Source organism: Leopardus geoffroyi, chromosome D3 (genome assembly GCF_018350155.1).
Source record: "Leopardus geoffroyi isolate Oge1 chromosome D3, O.geoffroyi_Oge1_pat1.0, whole genome shotgun sequence".
NCBI lineage: Eukaryota > Metazoa > Chordata > Mammalia > Carnivora > Felidae > Leopardus > Leopardus geoffroyi.
This window is the reverse complement of record NC_059339.1, coordinates 27706303-27720653: the sequence shown is the minus strand read 5'-3', so window position 1 is coordinate 27720653 and position 14351 is coordinate 27706303. Positions and strand designations below refer to the sequence as shown.

Sequence of the window (14351 nt, the reverse complement as noted above, 5' to 3'; positions counted from 1 at the left end):
TCCCTGATCATTGTGCTACGAATGCACTCAGTGGAACCCAAATGTTTATTTCGTAGAAGCCGCGTTGGAGGGAGGGCTGGGCTCCTGGCATTCGCAGAGCCTGTTGCTTTCCAGGAGGATGGTCTGGGAGAAGAGCCAGGAGCTGCTGGCTGGCATCCAGGGCTGGGCTAGATTACACGGCTGGGCTTGCCCAGAGCACTGAGTCCCACCCACCACCAGCCCATGCCTGGAGGAACAGGCCAGAGAGGTCATGGAGGCCAGGCAGGGGTGTTCCAGAAAAGCAGCATGCACAGCCTGGGCACCCAAAGCAGGCTGTGTGACCGGGGTCCCACCTTGTCGCTTCTAGCCAGAAGCTTCTCACTGGCCTCAGGTAGTAAAGGAGTTGGACTGACCTTATACATGAGGTCAGGAGAATGCAGCCCAAGTGAGGCCCTGCTGTGATGGGGAGGTGGGTGGTGGTGGGCAAGGGAAGGTGATGGTGGAGGTGCAGACCAAAATCCTTCCTTCTGGCTCTGCGTGGAAGGTGGTGTTCCTGTACGTGGCACTCCTGCCTGGCAATGGGAAGTGCATGCTCTCTGTCCATGGGGTAAGGAAAGTCTAACAGCGGCTCTAGATCAGGCTTTGAGCCCTTATTCTGCCACCTGCTTGCTCTTGTGACTCTGTACAAGTTCCTCAACCCCCAGAACCGTAAATGTCCCTGGAGGTAGAGATAACTCCTTAGTCTTCCCCACAGGCAGGCTGCTGTCTCCTGTGGGGCAGACTGAGGTAGGTCAAGGTGCTGTCTGGGTGGGTGGGGAAGGGGAGAGAGGCTGCTGGTGAAGGGGATGGAAGAGACTTCATGGAGGAATACAGAGAAGAGGGGTGTGGAGGAGGATTCCAGGCCATGGGGACAGGAGAATGCAGTCCTGGGCTTCTGGTCTGCTGGACTGGTTGGTGGGTTGGGGGTGGGGCCTTGGCTTTTCTGGATCCTGAACTGCTTGTACCTTCCAGGTTGTCTCCACCATGCCCTCAAGCTGCTCTCTTGCAGCATGGGTGGGGCTAGGCCTTCAGGGAAGAGGCACTTGTTTGAGCACCAGGTGACCAGTGCCGGTCAGCTGTGACTGAGGCCAGTGCTGACCTCAGATTCAGGCTTGGGGACAGTAGCCAGCAAGTTTGGTGCCCTCTCTGACACAGAAGAGCTAAACCCCTGTAGGTGTGGAAGCTGCTTTGTGGCTGGCTGTACCTTGCCCAGCTGTGCCCCTCTGCTTGGCACTCTTTGTGCCTCCTACCTGTCAGTGGAACTCTGGGTGGGCGATGAGGGGCTGGAAGATTCCTGTATCTCTGTTACTTCTGGCCAGGTGTGGTTAAAGAGAAAAGATGGTCTCCTGTTGGGTGCTTTGGGATGGGCTATCCTCCAGCATAGCCCCAAGACTCTAGTGAGAAGTACCACTTGAGGAAGTGAAGGAGGGCCACAAGAGAGGGAGGTGGGATGACAAAGTTTCCAGGAGATCTGGGCAAAGAGGCCGGCCCAGGGAGAGAAAGCGGGTGGTCCCTCTTTCCCTGTCCTTCATCTTTCTCTCTAGGGCCCACCCTTCTGGTTGGAAGGGAAGGTGGAGAAGTTTTCTGAAATCTGGAGGCCTTCAGTCAAGGTGCCCACAGTGGTGTCTGGAGTAGGGGTGGCGTGGAGGGGTGGGGCGGGGTTTGTTCCTGCCTGCAGGAGGTCAGGCATTGAGTAGAACAGACAGCATTTTTCTGGGGTGTACTGCTCATGGGGGTCAGGAGTGCCAGGTGTGAAACACTCCCTGGGTTTGGCCCCTATCTGTGGGGCTGGAAATGGGTATGGGGTGTCTCCACTTTCTCCAGGAGGGACGCAGTGCCTGCTGCCAGGCCCCAGGGAGGTGAGGCTGCCAGCCTGGTTTCCAGAGGGCACCACACCACTGGAGGTTGAATGACCAGGACAGTTCTTTTTTTTTTTTTTTTCTTTCTTGATTTTTAAGTGATCTCTACATCCAACGTGGGACTTGAACTCATGACCCCAAGATCAAGAGTTGTATGCTCTTCCAACTGAGCCAGCCAGGCATCCCAGACCAGAGCAGTTCTGAATGCCCAGGTCTCCTGGAGCCCAGGCTTGGACACAATGGGTGTCCAGGCTGAGTTAGGCAGTTCCCATGAGATAGGTGGTTGGAATTGTTCTCCTGTGCTCTCTGCTTAACCAAAGATCACTTTAAAACTTCTCATGGCCTCTGAAAGGCTGGACTAGTGCATGCTCTTCTGCTTTTTGTAGAATGCTAGGAAAAGAGAGAGGCCTGGAGGTGACCCTATTCTAGCCTCCCCATGAGCTCTTGAGGCCATGTAGACTGCCTGGGATCATGGGCAAGTGGGGTTCCTAATGGGGTGCTGCTCCAAGGGTCAGGAGGCCATGGGCCCTGCCTCCTGCCATCCTCATTGGCTTCTTGTCTAGTGTGTGTTTGATGGGATGCAGGGTAGGAGATCTCAGGTCAGTATCCTTGACCTAGGGCTTTGAATACCTACCAAGAACCTGTGATGGCTGCCTAGCCAGGATGGAATCAGGAGGGACAGGGATCTGTTCTTGTCATTACCACTCTACCCTCATGGGCTACTTGTGTGCCTAGGATGAGTGAATGTTAGGTGGTAGTGGGCTGCTGAGAAGGGCATGTCCTTTGGAAGCCTCTGTTCTTTCACTCTTTGTTGGAATTTTTTTTTTCAATATGAGGTAAAATTGACATATAACATGGGACCCAAATTTCTGGTGAGCCCTTGAGTTTTGACCAGTGAGTTCATTAACCTTAACCCAAACCTAAACCCAGATATAGAGCCACCCTGGGCCTAGAAAGTTCCTCATGTACCTTCCCAAACAGTGCTCACCAAGCCTTCTACAGGCTCTTCTGATTTTGTTTCTATCATGATTAGTTCTCCCTATTCTAGAACTTAATTTAAATGGAATCTTGTAATCTGTACTCTTTTTGCAAGGTTTCCTTCACTCAACATCATGATTTTGAGACTTATGCATGTTCGTACATCGGTTTTTTTTTTTTAGAACTTAAAAAGTAATACTTATTTTAAATTTTGAATATTATAGAAATGAACATAACAGAAACTATAGTTTTCCTGTACTTCCATTCCCGCCCCCCCCCGCCTGCCCCAAGATAATCTTGTTTATTGGTTGGGTGTTCATGCCCCCAAGATGTTTCTTTACTGGATGGCATTGCCTGGTTGGGCCTTTCATGCCTTGGTTGAGGAGGGTAGACAGGAAGCAGCAGCAGACAGGTGCGGGGAGCTCCCCCTGGCTCAGCTCTATTGGCCTGACCTTCCCTTAGGTGGGTGTGTCTTTTAAAAGTCTCTGATGTCTGGGCCCTAGACTTGTCCTCACTGTGTGTATGTGGGGATTGCCGTTGGCTTTTCCATGGCAGGGACTTGGAGGGGAAGGAAAGAAAATGTTACAGCCCAACTAGGTAGGTGGATGTTGACCATTTTGTAAACCGGGACCTGGGAAGGTAATCCAGCTGTTACAGCCAGGTCTTTCTGTTCATTACCACCCCTACCCCACCCTCAGCTTTTGTGTTCATAAGAAGGAAGGAAGCAGAGCTGGCTTTCCCCAGGGACTGTGTTTCTCCTGCCCTTACCTGCTGGGGTCAGCCTAGCCAGGGATTCTCCACACTACACCCCCAACCCATCCCACTGCCCCAGATCCTGGGTTTCCTGGAGCCAGTGCTCTGGCAGGCAACGGTTTTGAGCTGGGTGTGGATCCTTGTGGCTGATAGGCACGCTGCCTGGGCCTGCTGCCAGGGGGCTGCGGGTGCCAGGAGCTGGTGCCAAGAGGTATCCTCATCCCAGCCTGCAGGCTCCTACCAGGGCTGAGCACCAGCCTATGTACCCAGTGGGGTGTTGCACTGCCGGCTTACTGGGCCAGTCCCCACAGCCACGTTTCTAGTTACCTGCCACCCCCCACCCCCCACCCCCCCTCCGGCCCACCGCCTCCCCAGGGCTGTGTCCTCTCTAGCTTAGGCGCTTGCTGCTCCCACACCCTGTGTTGAACAGTAGGGCAGAGGACTCTGCTGTTTTTTGCTGGGAAGAAAAGAAGCAACGCCTTGCAGGGGTCTTGGCCCTGCAGCAGGGGTCACCCCCTCACAGACCTAGTGGCGGCCAGCTATGCTGGCTGTGAATTCCCAGCAGGCAGCTCCACCGGGGCCCCACCCAGTGGAGGGTGCAGCGAAGCCTATTCAGTCCTGTGGGGGAAGTTTGGGCTCCAGAAGAGTCCTGTCTGACCCAGCCTGGGAGGACTTGGTCAGTCAATGTGCCTTTCCGGGGCTGTGAAGTGGCTGGCACAGCTAGAGCAATGGGTACCTGTGGAAGCCCTCAAATTCTGTTTTGCTGCCTGCTCTCTGCCTGGTTTTCTGTAGTTGGACTGATCTCCCACAAGGGCAAGTAATCCCTAGTTGCAGGGCCTGGCACATAGTGAAGCGGAGGCCACTGTGTGGATGCCTCAGCAGGGCTTGGGTTGCCCTGAGATCTGGTGGGGAGCAGGCACTGGCACAAGGCTGTATGGTGGGTGTCTGGTTGGCTCGAACATATCGCTGTGGCTCCCTGTCCATTTTTCAGGGCTGCTCTCACCAGCGCCCAGGTGGTCTCTGCCCCCTTCCCAAGGCTGGGCTCTATTCTGTGCTGGCCATTTCTGGTAACACCCAGCAGGGGAGCCTGAACTCTTTACACAGGCAAGGGGCCCAGGCCACCTTCATTAACTGTAGATGCCCTCAGGCCTCTGGACCTACGGAGCTGGTTCTGCTGCCCTCTGGGCCATGGGTAGGTTCCTGGACCAACCATCCCCCCCTCTCCACTTCCCCCACACCCCTGGGCTACCCCATGAGAGGGGAGCTGTCCTAGGGGCCAGAGAGACAGCTGGTAGGCTGGAGCTGAGGCCTCCCAGCCACCCCGCACCCCGGGTCTGGTCACATTCCTGAGGGACCTGCTGAGCTTCCCTGGCCCTGGGGGTGGGGGAAGGGCAGGCAGGGATGGGCCTAGGGCTGCTGCAGGCCTCCACCCCCACCCCTGGCTCCATTCCAAGGGAGCCCAGACCTGCCTGAGTTGGGTGCAAAAAGCCAGAACCTCAGGATCCTAGGGATCTGCAGCTTTGGGGGGTGGGAGTGGGGAGCGGGAGCCCCTCCGCATCTGGCTGCAGCTGCCAGCTGCTTTGGCGGGCTGGTATTGAAAGGCCTGTCTTGCAGAAACTCCTGCAAGGGGAGGCCATGTGGTCAGGCTGGGCTGGGCAGGAGGGGGCTGGGCCCTCTGGGGGGTGGGGGGGGGGTGGTGGCAAGAACAGATCAGGAAGGGAAGGAGGCAGGAGAGCCAGAAGCGGTTGAGACTGGTTCTTATAAATAGCCCATTGCACCAGGGCCTCCAATTTTGACCTTTTGTTATGTAAATGTGGCCAGCCTGGGAAGGGCCTTGCCCAGGCCTCCTGCCACCACGCCTGCCCGCCTGGAATTACAGAGGAATTACGCGCCTGCCACCAGCTCCCTGACAGGCCTAGGTGGCCCCTTAGAGTACCCTAAATCTCTTAGGTGGGAGGAGGGTGCAGCCCTGGTGAGCTCTCCAGACCTGTGACCTTCCCTGCCACCAGGCCTGACTGCTGGGCACTGTGGCCGCCGTCCTCTGCCTGGCTGCCCCTCATGTCCCACCCAGAGAGACCCCAGACTTTCCTGGGAATAAGGGCTCCAGGGCCACCAGGTGCCTTCTCCTTCACTGTTCCTCCTTCCCTCCCTTGCTGGTGTATATATGGGTGACCCTGTCCATCTTCTCCTCCCCAGGTGACTAGGCATTGATGCACCCCCAGGGAGGCCACGTGCTCAAGGAGGCCACCCCCGCTGGCTGCTGCTCACATGGTTTCTGGGCCCCTGGCACTACGGTAGGCTGGGGACAGGGAACTGGCAGGATGGAGGGAGGGGGAGACATGGGGGAAGGCTTTCTGGGCGGCCCACACAGCCTTGCAATTCTCAGTCTGGTCCTTTGTGTGTATGCAGTGCTGGGGTGCATGGAGGGGAGGTTGGGGCCCACTGTTCTCAGCCTGCAGAGGAGGGGCTGCTGTGGCTCACATGCTCTTGGAGGACGGGACCTCCTGCCCTTGGCCTGCCCCTTGCCAGTCTGGGAGCACCAGGCATCCTGGGTGCTGGTGGGGCTGACACCACATTTCCCTGGGGTGGGTGTCCCTGCCAGTGTGGAAGCTGTGCCTTGGGCTCTTTGTCCCTGACTGGCTGGCTGAGGAGCAGGGAGTGACAGAAGTTAGGTTCTCTTGGGACCTGGGCTCTAGCCTCTGAGCCCCAGCTGAACGGTCTTATAAGGCTGGGTTGGCTGGGTTGGCTGAGCCCGTGCTTGCTGCCTCCTATCAGGCCCTGAGTGCTAGCTTGTGGCTCTGTCTACCCATGTGTGTTCATGGTGAGTTCCAAGGCCTTCTTTGGGATGTGCATGGTTATTAGAGTTTCCGTCTATCAGAGCAGGTGTGGGGTAACTGGGAGTGGGAAGTGTTTGTGTTACAGAAAGCCAGCATGGGCGTGATCCCTTCAGGCTCTGCCCTAAGGGAGGCAGAACTGGGTTGGGTACACTGGTAGAAGCTGGGAGGTCCTGGGTAGGGTGAGGCTCAGAGCAGTCAGTTACTTTTGGAGACGTAAAAGCACATTTGTCAACTGCATGGCACAGAGTTGCCTGTGTGAGGGGCCAGAGGGAGCATGGAGCCACACTTTGTGCCTTGGGTCCTGCTGCTCATTTGGGTGGGTGCATGGTCAGAGCATTACTGCTCCCAGAGACCATGTGCATGCTCTTACAAAGCCCACCTGCAGGATTCTCGGGGAGGTCAGAGGTTTCTGTGTGTCTATTACTTAATGACATCAGTGACTGTACCAGGCTGACAAGGCCAGCTGGCTGCCGTTCCCAGGGCCCCAGTGGTGCCAGAGGCTTGGCCAGGCCACCTTTTCTGCTCAGCACCTAGCGACCCAGGCTGGGGTGCTCAGGGCCCTCCTGAGCTGGGAGCAGGCATTGGCAAGGGACTCTGGCTGGGCTGCAGTGTCTGAAGGCAGGAATGTGACGTTGACAAACCTGTAAGTTTGGGAAGCCACTAGGGTTGTTTGAGAGGCACTCAGGGCAGAGCAGAGGTCACAGGTGGCGGCTGCATAGGAAAAAGAACCTTTATTTGACATTGGGAGGTTTAGCCTGACAAACTTAATTTCTAGTTTGCCCTAAAAACCAGGAAGTTATATACCCATGTGGGAAGTGAGCCTGCCCGGGAGCTTCTGCTCACTTCATTCCCCACTGCTTCCCAGTACCTCACAGTCCCCTGCTGGTCATTTTTAAGTCCCCTGTGGGCATGTCGTCGACTTGAGTGTGGAGACGGTATCCTGGGTTGTGGAACCAAATTCACATCCGATTGTCTCTGCTTAGCATCATGTGACCCTCATTGTCCTCTGTTTCTGTTTTTCTCATTGGTGCAAATGGGGCCAGTGCCAGTGTCTCTTTTCAGGCAGCATGAGCCCCGGTGGGTAGTGTGAGTTCCCTGCTTGGGTACTGTGCCAGTGAGGCCCCCTGAGCACCACTCCAACCCTACATTGTCTCCAAGCCCTTGGTTGAGGCTCCCAGGTGGTTAATGCCCCATGTGTTCTTGCTCACAGGTGGTACGCGTGGGCAGGGCGAGGGGACATGGGGCCCGACATGGAGCTGCCCAGCCACTCCAAGCAGCTCTTGTTGCAGCTGAACCAGCAGAGGACAAAGGGCTTTCTCTGTGATGTCATCATCATGGTGGAGAACTCCATCTTTCGGGCCCACAAGAATGTTCTGGCTGCCAGCAGCATCTACTTCAAGTCCCTAGTCCTGCACGATAACCTCATCAACCTGGACACGGACATGGTCAGCTCCACGGTGTTCCAGCAGATCCTGGACTTCATCTACACGGGCAAGCTGCTGCCCAGCGACCAGCCAGCTGAGCCCAATTTCAGCACTCTCCTCACTGCCGCCAGCTACCTCCAGCTGCCCGAGTTGGCAGCCCTCTGCCGTCGTAAACTCAAGCGAGCCGGCAAGCCCTTTGGCTCCGGACGGGTGAGTGCCACCGGCATGGGGAGGCCTCCCCGCAGCCAGCGGCTGTCCACAGCCTCTGTCATCCAGGCACGGTATCCGGGGCTCATGGACGGACGCAAGGGGGCCCATACCCCCCAGGAGCTCCCTCAGGCCAAAGGCTCGGATGACGAGCTCTTCCTCGGAGGCTCAAGCCAGGAGGGCGTGCATGGCCTGAGCCGGGCCGTCTGTCCCACCAGTGGGGAGGCTGGCCTGGGCAGCTGCAGCACCAATGGGAGCAGTGGGGGCTGCGAGCAGGAGCTGGGCCTGGACCTGTCCAAGAAGAGCCCTCCCCTGCCCCCTGCTACCCCCGGTCCCCCCCTGACCCCGGAAGACCCGGCCCAGCTGAGTGACAGTCAGCATGGCTCGCCCCTCTCAGCCTCTGCCCCTCCTGTTGCCAACAGTGCCTCTTATGCTGAGCTGGGGGGCACCCCCAATGAGCCCATGGATCTGGAGGGGTCTGAGGATAACCACCTGAGTCTGCTGGAGGGGCCTGGTGGGCAGCCCCGGAAGAGCCTGCGGCACTCAGCCCGCAAGAAGGAATGGAGCAAGAAGGAGCCTATGGTGGGGTCCCCCTTTGAGCGGAGGGAAGCGGGGCCCAAGGGCCCTTGCCCGGGGGAAGAGGGCGAGGGGCTAGGGGACAGGGTTCCCAATGGCATCCTGGCCAGCAGCGTTGCGGGGGGTGGCCCCAGTGGGCCTTACACGGAGCCCCCGTACTCCTGCAAGGAGGAGGAGGAGAATGGCAAGGATGGAAGTGAGGACAGCGGGCAGAGCGGGAGCGAGGGGGGCAGCGGCCATGCCGGTACCCACTACATGTACCGGCAGGAGGGCTACGAGACGGTGTCCTATGGGGACAACCTGTATGTGTGCATCCCCTGCGCCAAAGGCTTCCCCAGCTCTGAGCAGCTTAATGCCCACGTGGAGACACACACAGAGGAGGAGCTGTTCATAAAGGAGGAGGGTGCTTACGAGACAGGCAGCGGGGGCGCTGAGGAGGAGGCTGAGGACCTGTCGGCGCCCAGCGCGGCCTATGCTGCTGAGCCCCGGCCCTTCAAGTGCTCCGTCTGCGAGAAGACCTACAAGGACCCTGCCACGTTGCGGCAGCACGAGAAGACACACTGGCTGACTCGGCCCTTCCCCTGCAACATCTGCGGCAAAATGTTCACCCAGCGCGGCACCATGACACGTCACATGCGGAGCCACCTGGGCCTGAAGCCCTTTGCCTGCGATGAGTGTGGCATGCGCTTCACCCGCCAGTACCGCCTCACTGAGCACATGCGCGTGCACTCGGGCGAGAAGCCCTATGAGTGCCAGCTCTGCGGAGGCAAGTTCACCCAGCAGCGCAACCTCATCAGCCACTTGCGCATGCATACTTCCCCCTCCTAGCTCCTAGAAGCCAAAGACCCTTCTCCCCGGCCCAAGGGTGCCCTCTGCAGACTCGCCCTCGGGAGCCAACGGAAGGAAGAAAGAAGCACGGAGGCCAGGCAGGAGGGGCCAGGACCCCCAGGTCCCACAGGGGTAGCTCCTGGTGGCACCTCCAGCCAGCCCCCCCCACACCCAGAGCTTTAATGGACAGTCTGTACCAAGGGAAGAGAGAGGAGGGAAGCCGGTGGGCCCAAGCTCCGCATGTGCATTGCTGGTGTGCAGTCTACCTCCCGATTCCGCCCAGGCCTCTGGCTCCCCGAGACGGCCACTGCGGGGCCTGTGGGAGTGGGTCATGGGGGTCTTGCTGGGATCTGGCCCCTTTCCCGCAGGCCGGGTCAGAGCAGGGGGCAGTGGGGGCCTCCCTCTGCTGGGGAGGAGCAGGGCTGCCCCGTGGCCAGGGGCAGTGTCTGTGTGCATGCACGAGTGCTTGTCTGTGTGCGGGCCACCCTGGCTCTTCGGGGAATGGTGCTGGAGGGGAGGGGACAGAGCCCTCCTTCCTGGAGCCAGGGGTCACTGCTCACTGGCGCTGGGACAGTCAGGGGGGCCCCCACCGCCTACCTCTCCACAGCTAAAGAGCCCTCTGGGCCTAGGTTGCTGTTATTCCTACTGATCTGTTCCTTTTTTCTTTTTGAATTTTGTTTTTTAAACCAAAACTAACAAGAGTTTATTTTCCTCCCGGCCCCTCGGGGCTGAGCCTGGGTCTGCAGACTGAATGTACAGGGGCAGCTGCCCTCCTGCCCCCGCCCCGGCTGAGGGGCACCCACCCCTCCAGGCCCCAGAAGCCCTTCTAGGCCAAAGGCTTCCCTGGGCCCCGAGCCCCGCCTCGGCTGCCTCAGGAGAGAGAGTGATTTACCTATAGTTTCCGAGGAATATTCTTTGTTTAGAGGTACTTCTTTTTTATTAAGAGAAAAACCAGTGTAATGTTTATGTGAATGTTTGAACTGGAAGGTCTGGGACTTGTGGGGGGAGGGGGGAGGCTGGACTCAATGCCAGAGCCGTCGGTACTCTTCTTTTTCATTTTCTGTGTGTGTGTGTGTGTCTGTGTGTGTGTGTGTGTGTGTGTGTGTGTGTGTGTAGTGTGCTTGGTGCGTGTGGACAGATATTGCGCTTTCCTTCCTTCCTTCCCAATCAAGGTGGAGAGACTTCTGACCTTTTGCTACCTCTTGAATTCGTGAGAACAGTACGTTGGTGACTGGCAGTTGAGGCCGTGACACTTGTTTTCCTCCTGTTAGTGTGCATAGGAAGACGCGCGTTTGAGTGAGCCAGGCTCTGCCTGGCCCAGGTGGCCCTACTGGGCCCTCCACCCCCAGTGCTCTTAGAGGGGAGCTCCTGCAGCTGCTGAGTCAGTTCGCATGTGTCTTTACCCCCAGAGCATGCGGCTAGCTGTGTCCACCCTGTGGGTGTTCTGAGTCCGTTGTGAAGCGTCAGGGAGCCTGCGTGTGTGCCTCTGATCTGGGGCTGGGTGAGGCAGGTGAGTGCTCCAGCCCCATGGGAGATCGGGGCCTGGAGCCAGCTCCCTGCAGTTCCCTGCCAGGGCCAGGATGAGGTGGAAGTGAGCCCCCCCCTCCATCCTGTCTCCTGGGCCTGCAAGAGCTGGGACTTGGGAGAGCAGCAACTCCTCCCAGCCAGTGCAGAGGCTTAGGGAGGCACTGGCCAAAGTGATGTATACCCTCCTTGGGGACAGGGAGAGGTTACCTACCCTGCTTTGGCACCTTCTCTGAGCAGTCCTGGCTGCTCTGGCAAGAGGCTGGCTGCCACCCATTGGCTCAGCCCTGTCTGGAGTCCCAGACCCTTTACCCCTCAACCCTCACCTTGGGGTTTCTCTACCAGCCACAGGACCCCTCCATGGGCTGGGAGTCGGGCTCACAAGGCCAGACCAAGGTCGCCGTTGGTCCCACTGTCCTCAGCTGACTGGAGCCACAGGATTAGGCCAGCAGCTTTATCTTCATTTTGCTTCATGCTTTTCTTTTTTTTTTTTTCCTTTCTACTTTACGTTCAGACCAAAAAATTCCAGAGTCATCCTCCACCCTCACCCCTCCAGAGACCCTCCAGCTGAAAACAGCCTGAGTTCAGGGACCCGAATAGTGAAGGGTGTGTTTTGCAAGTGAGGGCTTCTGGCTGAGCCCATCTCAAGGCACCCCCAGCCCCAAGCTGGATCTTCTTCCCTATGGGTAGGAAACAGAGCACTAGACCTAGTGTCTTGTGTTCCCACAAGTCAGGTGAGGAGGCACGGTGCTTTCCAGGCCCCTCTGCCCTCCCGACCCCACCCCACTCCGTCAGCACTTAAGCCACACGACACAAAGTCTGTACCACACGGGAGTTTTATGTGCGCCTGGCCTTTGTGTGGCCTCTCGGGCCGTGGGCAGCCACATCCATGAGGTGACCCGTGAGAGTAGGTAATTCATTTGCAGAGCTTCAGGGACTGGGCACAAAGGCCCCTCACTCAACGACGTTCGTGCGACATAGTATTGTACCCACCTGAGTATTGTATCGAGCCTTTTCTGTATTTTAACAAGAAAGCAAAACACTAGTTTCCTATTTAAGATTTTAAGGGTTTGTGGGGTGGGGTGGGACTAACACAACACTTGGTTTTGTTTTCTTTTTCCTTTGATTTCATGTGGAGTGTGTGCTTGCGAATGTGTGCGTGGAAATGTGTTAAGAGCCTCACAAGGAAATTAGGCCGTTGGAGGCCAAGGGCGGCTTACAGTTCTCTGCTTTAGTCACTTAATTCCTGAATGTTTCGGAGAAACAGGAAACAGAAAATAGCAGATGTCATGTAGGAAAGAGAGGAAAAACAAAAAAAAACAAAAAAAAAAAAAAAAAAAGCTCATACCCAAATTCACAAAACCTATTTTTTAAACCAAAGCACATTTTGAATGAGTATGGAACCTCAATGGGCTCAGAAAAAAAAAGATACTAATATATTTATCTCATTGTTTACATAAACTTTTACAGTTTCAGACCTCAGCAGCTGTAAGGCTAGTCCCAGTGAATCCCCACCTTCCGCTGGAGGCCCTTCTGAGTTGGCTCACGGGCAGAGGGGCAGGCCTGGAAGCCCCCCAGATTCACCTGAGCCCTCCTCCCCAGCCTGAGGCCTCTCAAAGCCCAGCTGGCACCAAAGAGCTTGGGCCGATGCTGACTGCCCCCCAGGCCTCCTGGCCAGACCTCAGAGGTCCTGGCTAGCTGGCACAGCAGGGGGTGGCCGTCAGCTCTGGCCACAGGACCCGAGTCTGGGGTTGGGCCCCAGGATGGAGGGTCCCCCACTCTGCCCGTGACCCTCGTGGTGGGTTGATGTGAGGGTCCCTCTCAAGCCAAAAAGCCGGGATCTTTGCACAGCTCCGTTAACTCCAGTGGGTCCCCACCCCCAGGGGACACTCCCACCCCCGGCAGTGGGGGGGGTGCTTCCTGGGCTGGTCCTTACCAACACAGACGGTGCAAACACTCTGAACAGTGTTGTTTTTGTATCAATATGTTTGTGCAGTGATGAATGTATTTATTTCTCAGACTTGGGGCGAGTGAGCGGCCGGCTCCGCCACCGCTCGCTCCCACCAGACCGAGCCATCGCAAGGGCTCCTCCAGGATTGCAAAAAAGGTAAAAAAGAGAAGATGAACCTTTAAGCAAAGAAGAATCTCAGAGACTCGCAGCATAGCCATACACCTCAGCCTGTGAAATGAACAATTCGGACCCAGACTGACTTGGAACCTCACGCAGCCTTGTGTGTGTATTTCCCGTTCGTCACCACTCGGGGGGCGCTGGGCTGCCCCGCTATGCTCCCACCCCCACCCCGTCAGTATTCACTGGACTGGACCGCGTGCAGGAGTGCGATCTGGGCCGGGCTGGCTGGGCAGGCAGACCCTACCGCCCTCCCCACAGCCGTCCTGAGTGGGGGAGGCCTGGGCAGCCAGGAGGGCAGGGCTCAGGGAAGGGGGGCGGGGCTGCATCCGTCCACCCCCTTGGCTTGGAGAGGAAAGCAGAGGCACCGGGCCTCCAGAGAACAGACCAGGGATCTCAGCCCTGTTGTACCCCTAGAAGGGACCAAGGCTCTTGCTCTTCGCCAGAGTCACGTTGGGGCAGACATTACTGAACCTGTGAACTGATGCCAGGAGTGCTAGGATGGAGAGAGGGACCTACTCAGCCTCAGTGTGACATTCCAGATCAGGGGTTGGAGGTTCGCTGTGGGAATGGAGGCTGCCCAGGCCCCCGTTCCTAGGACGCTTCTCCCCTGCCAGCTTCAGTCACCCACTTTAGTTTTTCTACCGGGAACCCCTCCCCCTACCTCACCTTGCTATTTATTGCTGTAATTTATTGACCTCAAAAATGCTGCATAACAGACCTCACTTGGGGCAGGGAGGTTCCCCAGGGCTCCCCCCCTCCACTTGGTGGGGCCCCGTGGGGCCAGGTGCTGAGGGGAGCCTCTCTGTATCCCACCCATCACTTGTTTTCCCCCTCCCCCCTTGGGGGACCCCAGGTTGGGCACCTGCCCATTCGCAAATACCTCGAGGGGGAGGGGGAGGGATGGGGTTATAGCCGTTTTGTTTAATCGGAGAAGCGGGATCACGTCCTACTCTTATTTCCTTCCCGGAAGGGGGAGGGGCACCGTGATCGCACTCCTGTACTGGCCACCGCCGCTATCCGTCTTCGCATCGAGTTCACTTCCTTTGAGAGTTTGGATAAATTCAGGTCAGAGCTGCAGGTACGCAGCCCACAAGTGTCATAGAAAAAGCAATTCACCGACGACTGATCTCTCCATTCAGAAGCGTGCAGTCTTAATGTACAGTGATGAGAAACTGTTATTTTATGATCTTTTCATTAAAAGCTTGATTGAAAACTA

General features: G+C 57.2%; 1 protein-coding gene across 1 annotated transcript in view; it reads left to right on the top strand.

The window, feature by feature from the left end:
- HIC2 (HIC ZBTB transcriptional repressor 2) overlaps nt 1-14351 on the top strand; it is a 28720-nt gene extending 14369 nt beyond the window's left edge. Inside the window, exons 2-3 of the mRNA XM_045457616.1 lie at nt 5805-5902; nt 7656-14351. Coding sequence (XP_045313572.1) covers nt 5877-5902; nt 7656-9480 — 1851 coding nt within the window. The 5' untranslated portion in view covers nt 5805-5876 and the 3' untranslated portion in view covers nt 9481-14351. The remainder of the gene's footprint in view (nt 1-5804; nt 5903-7655) is intronic.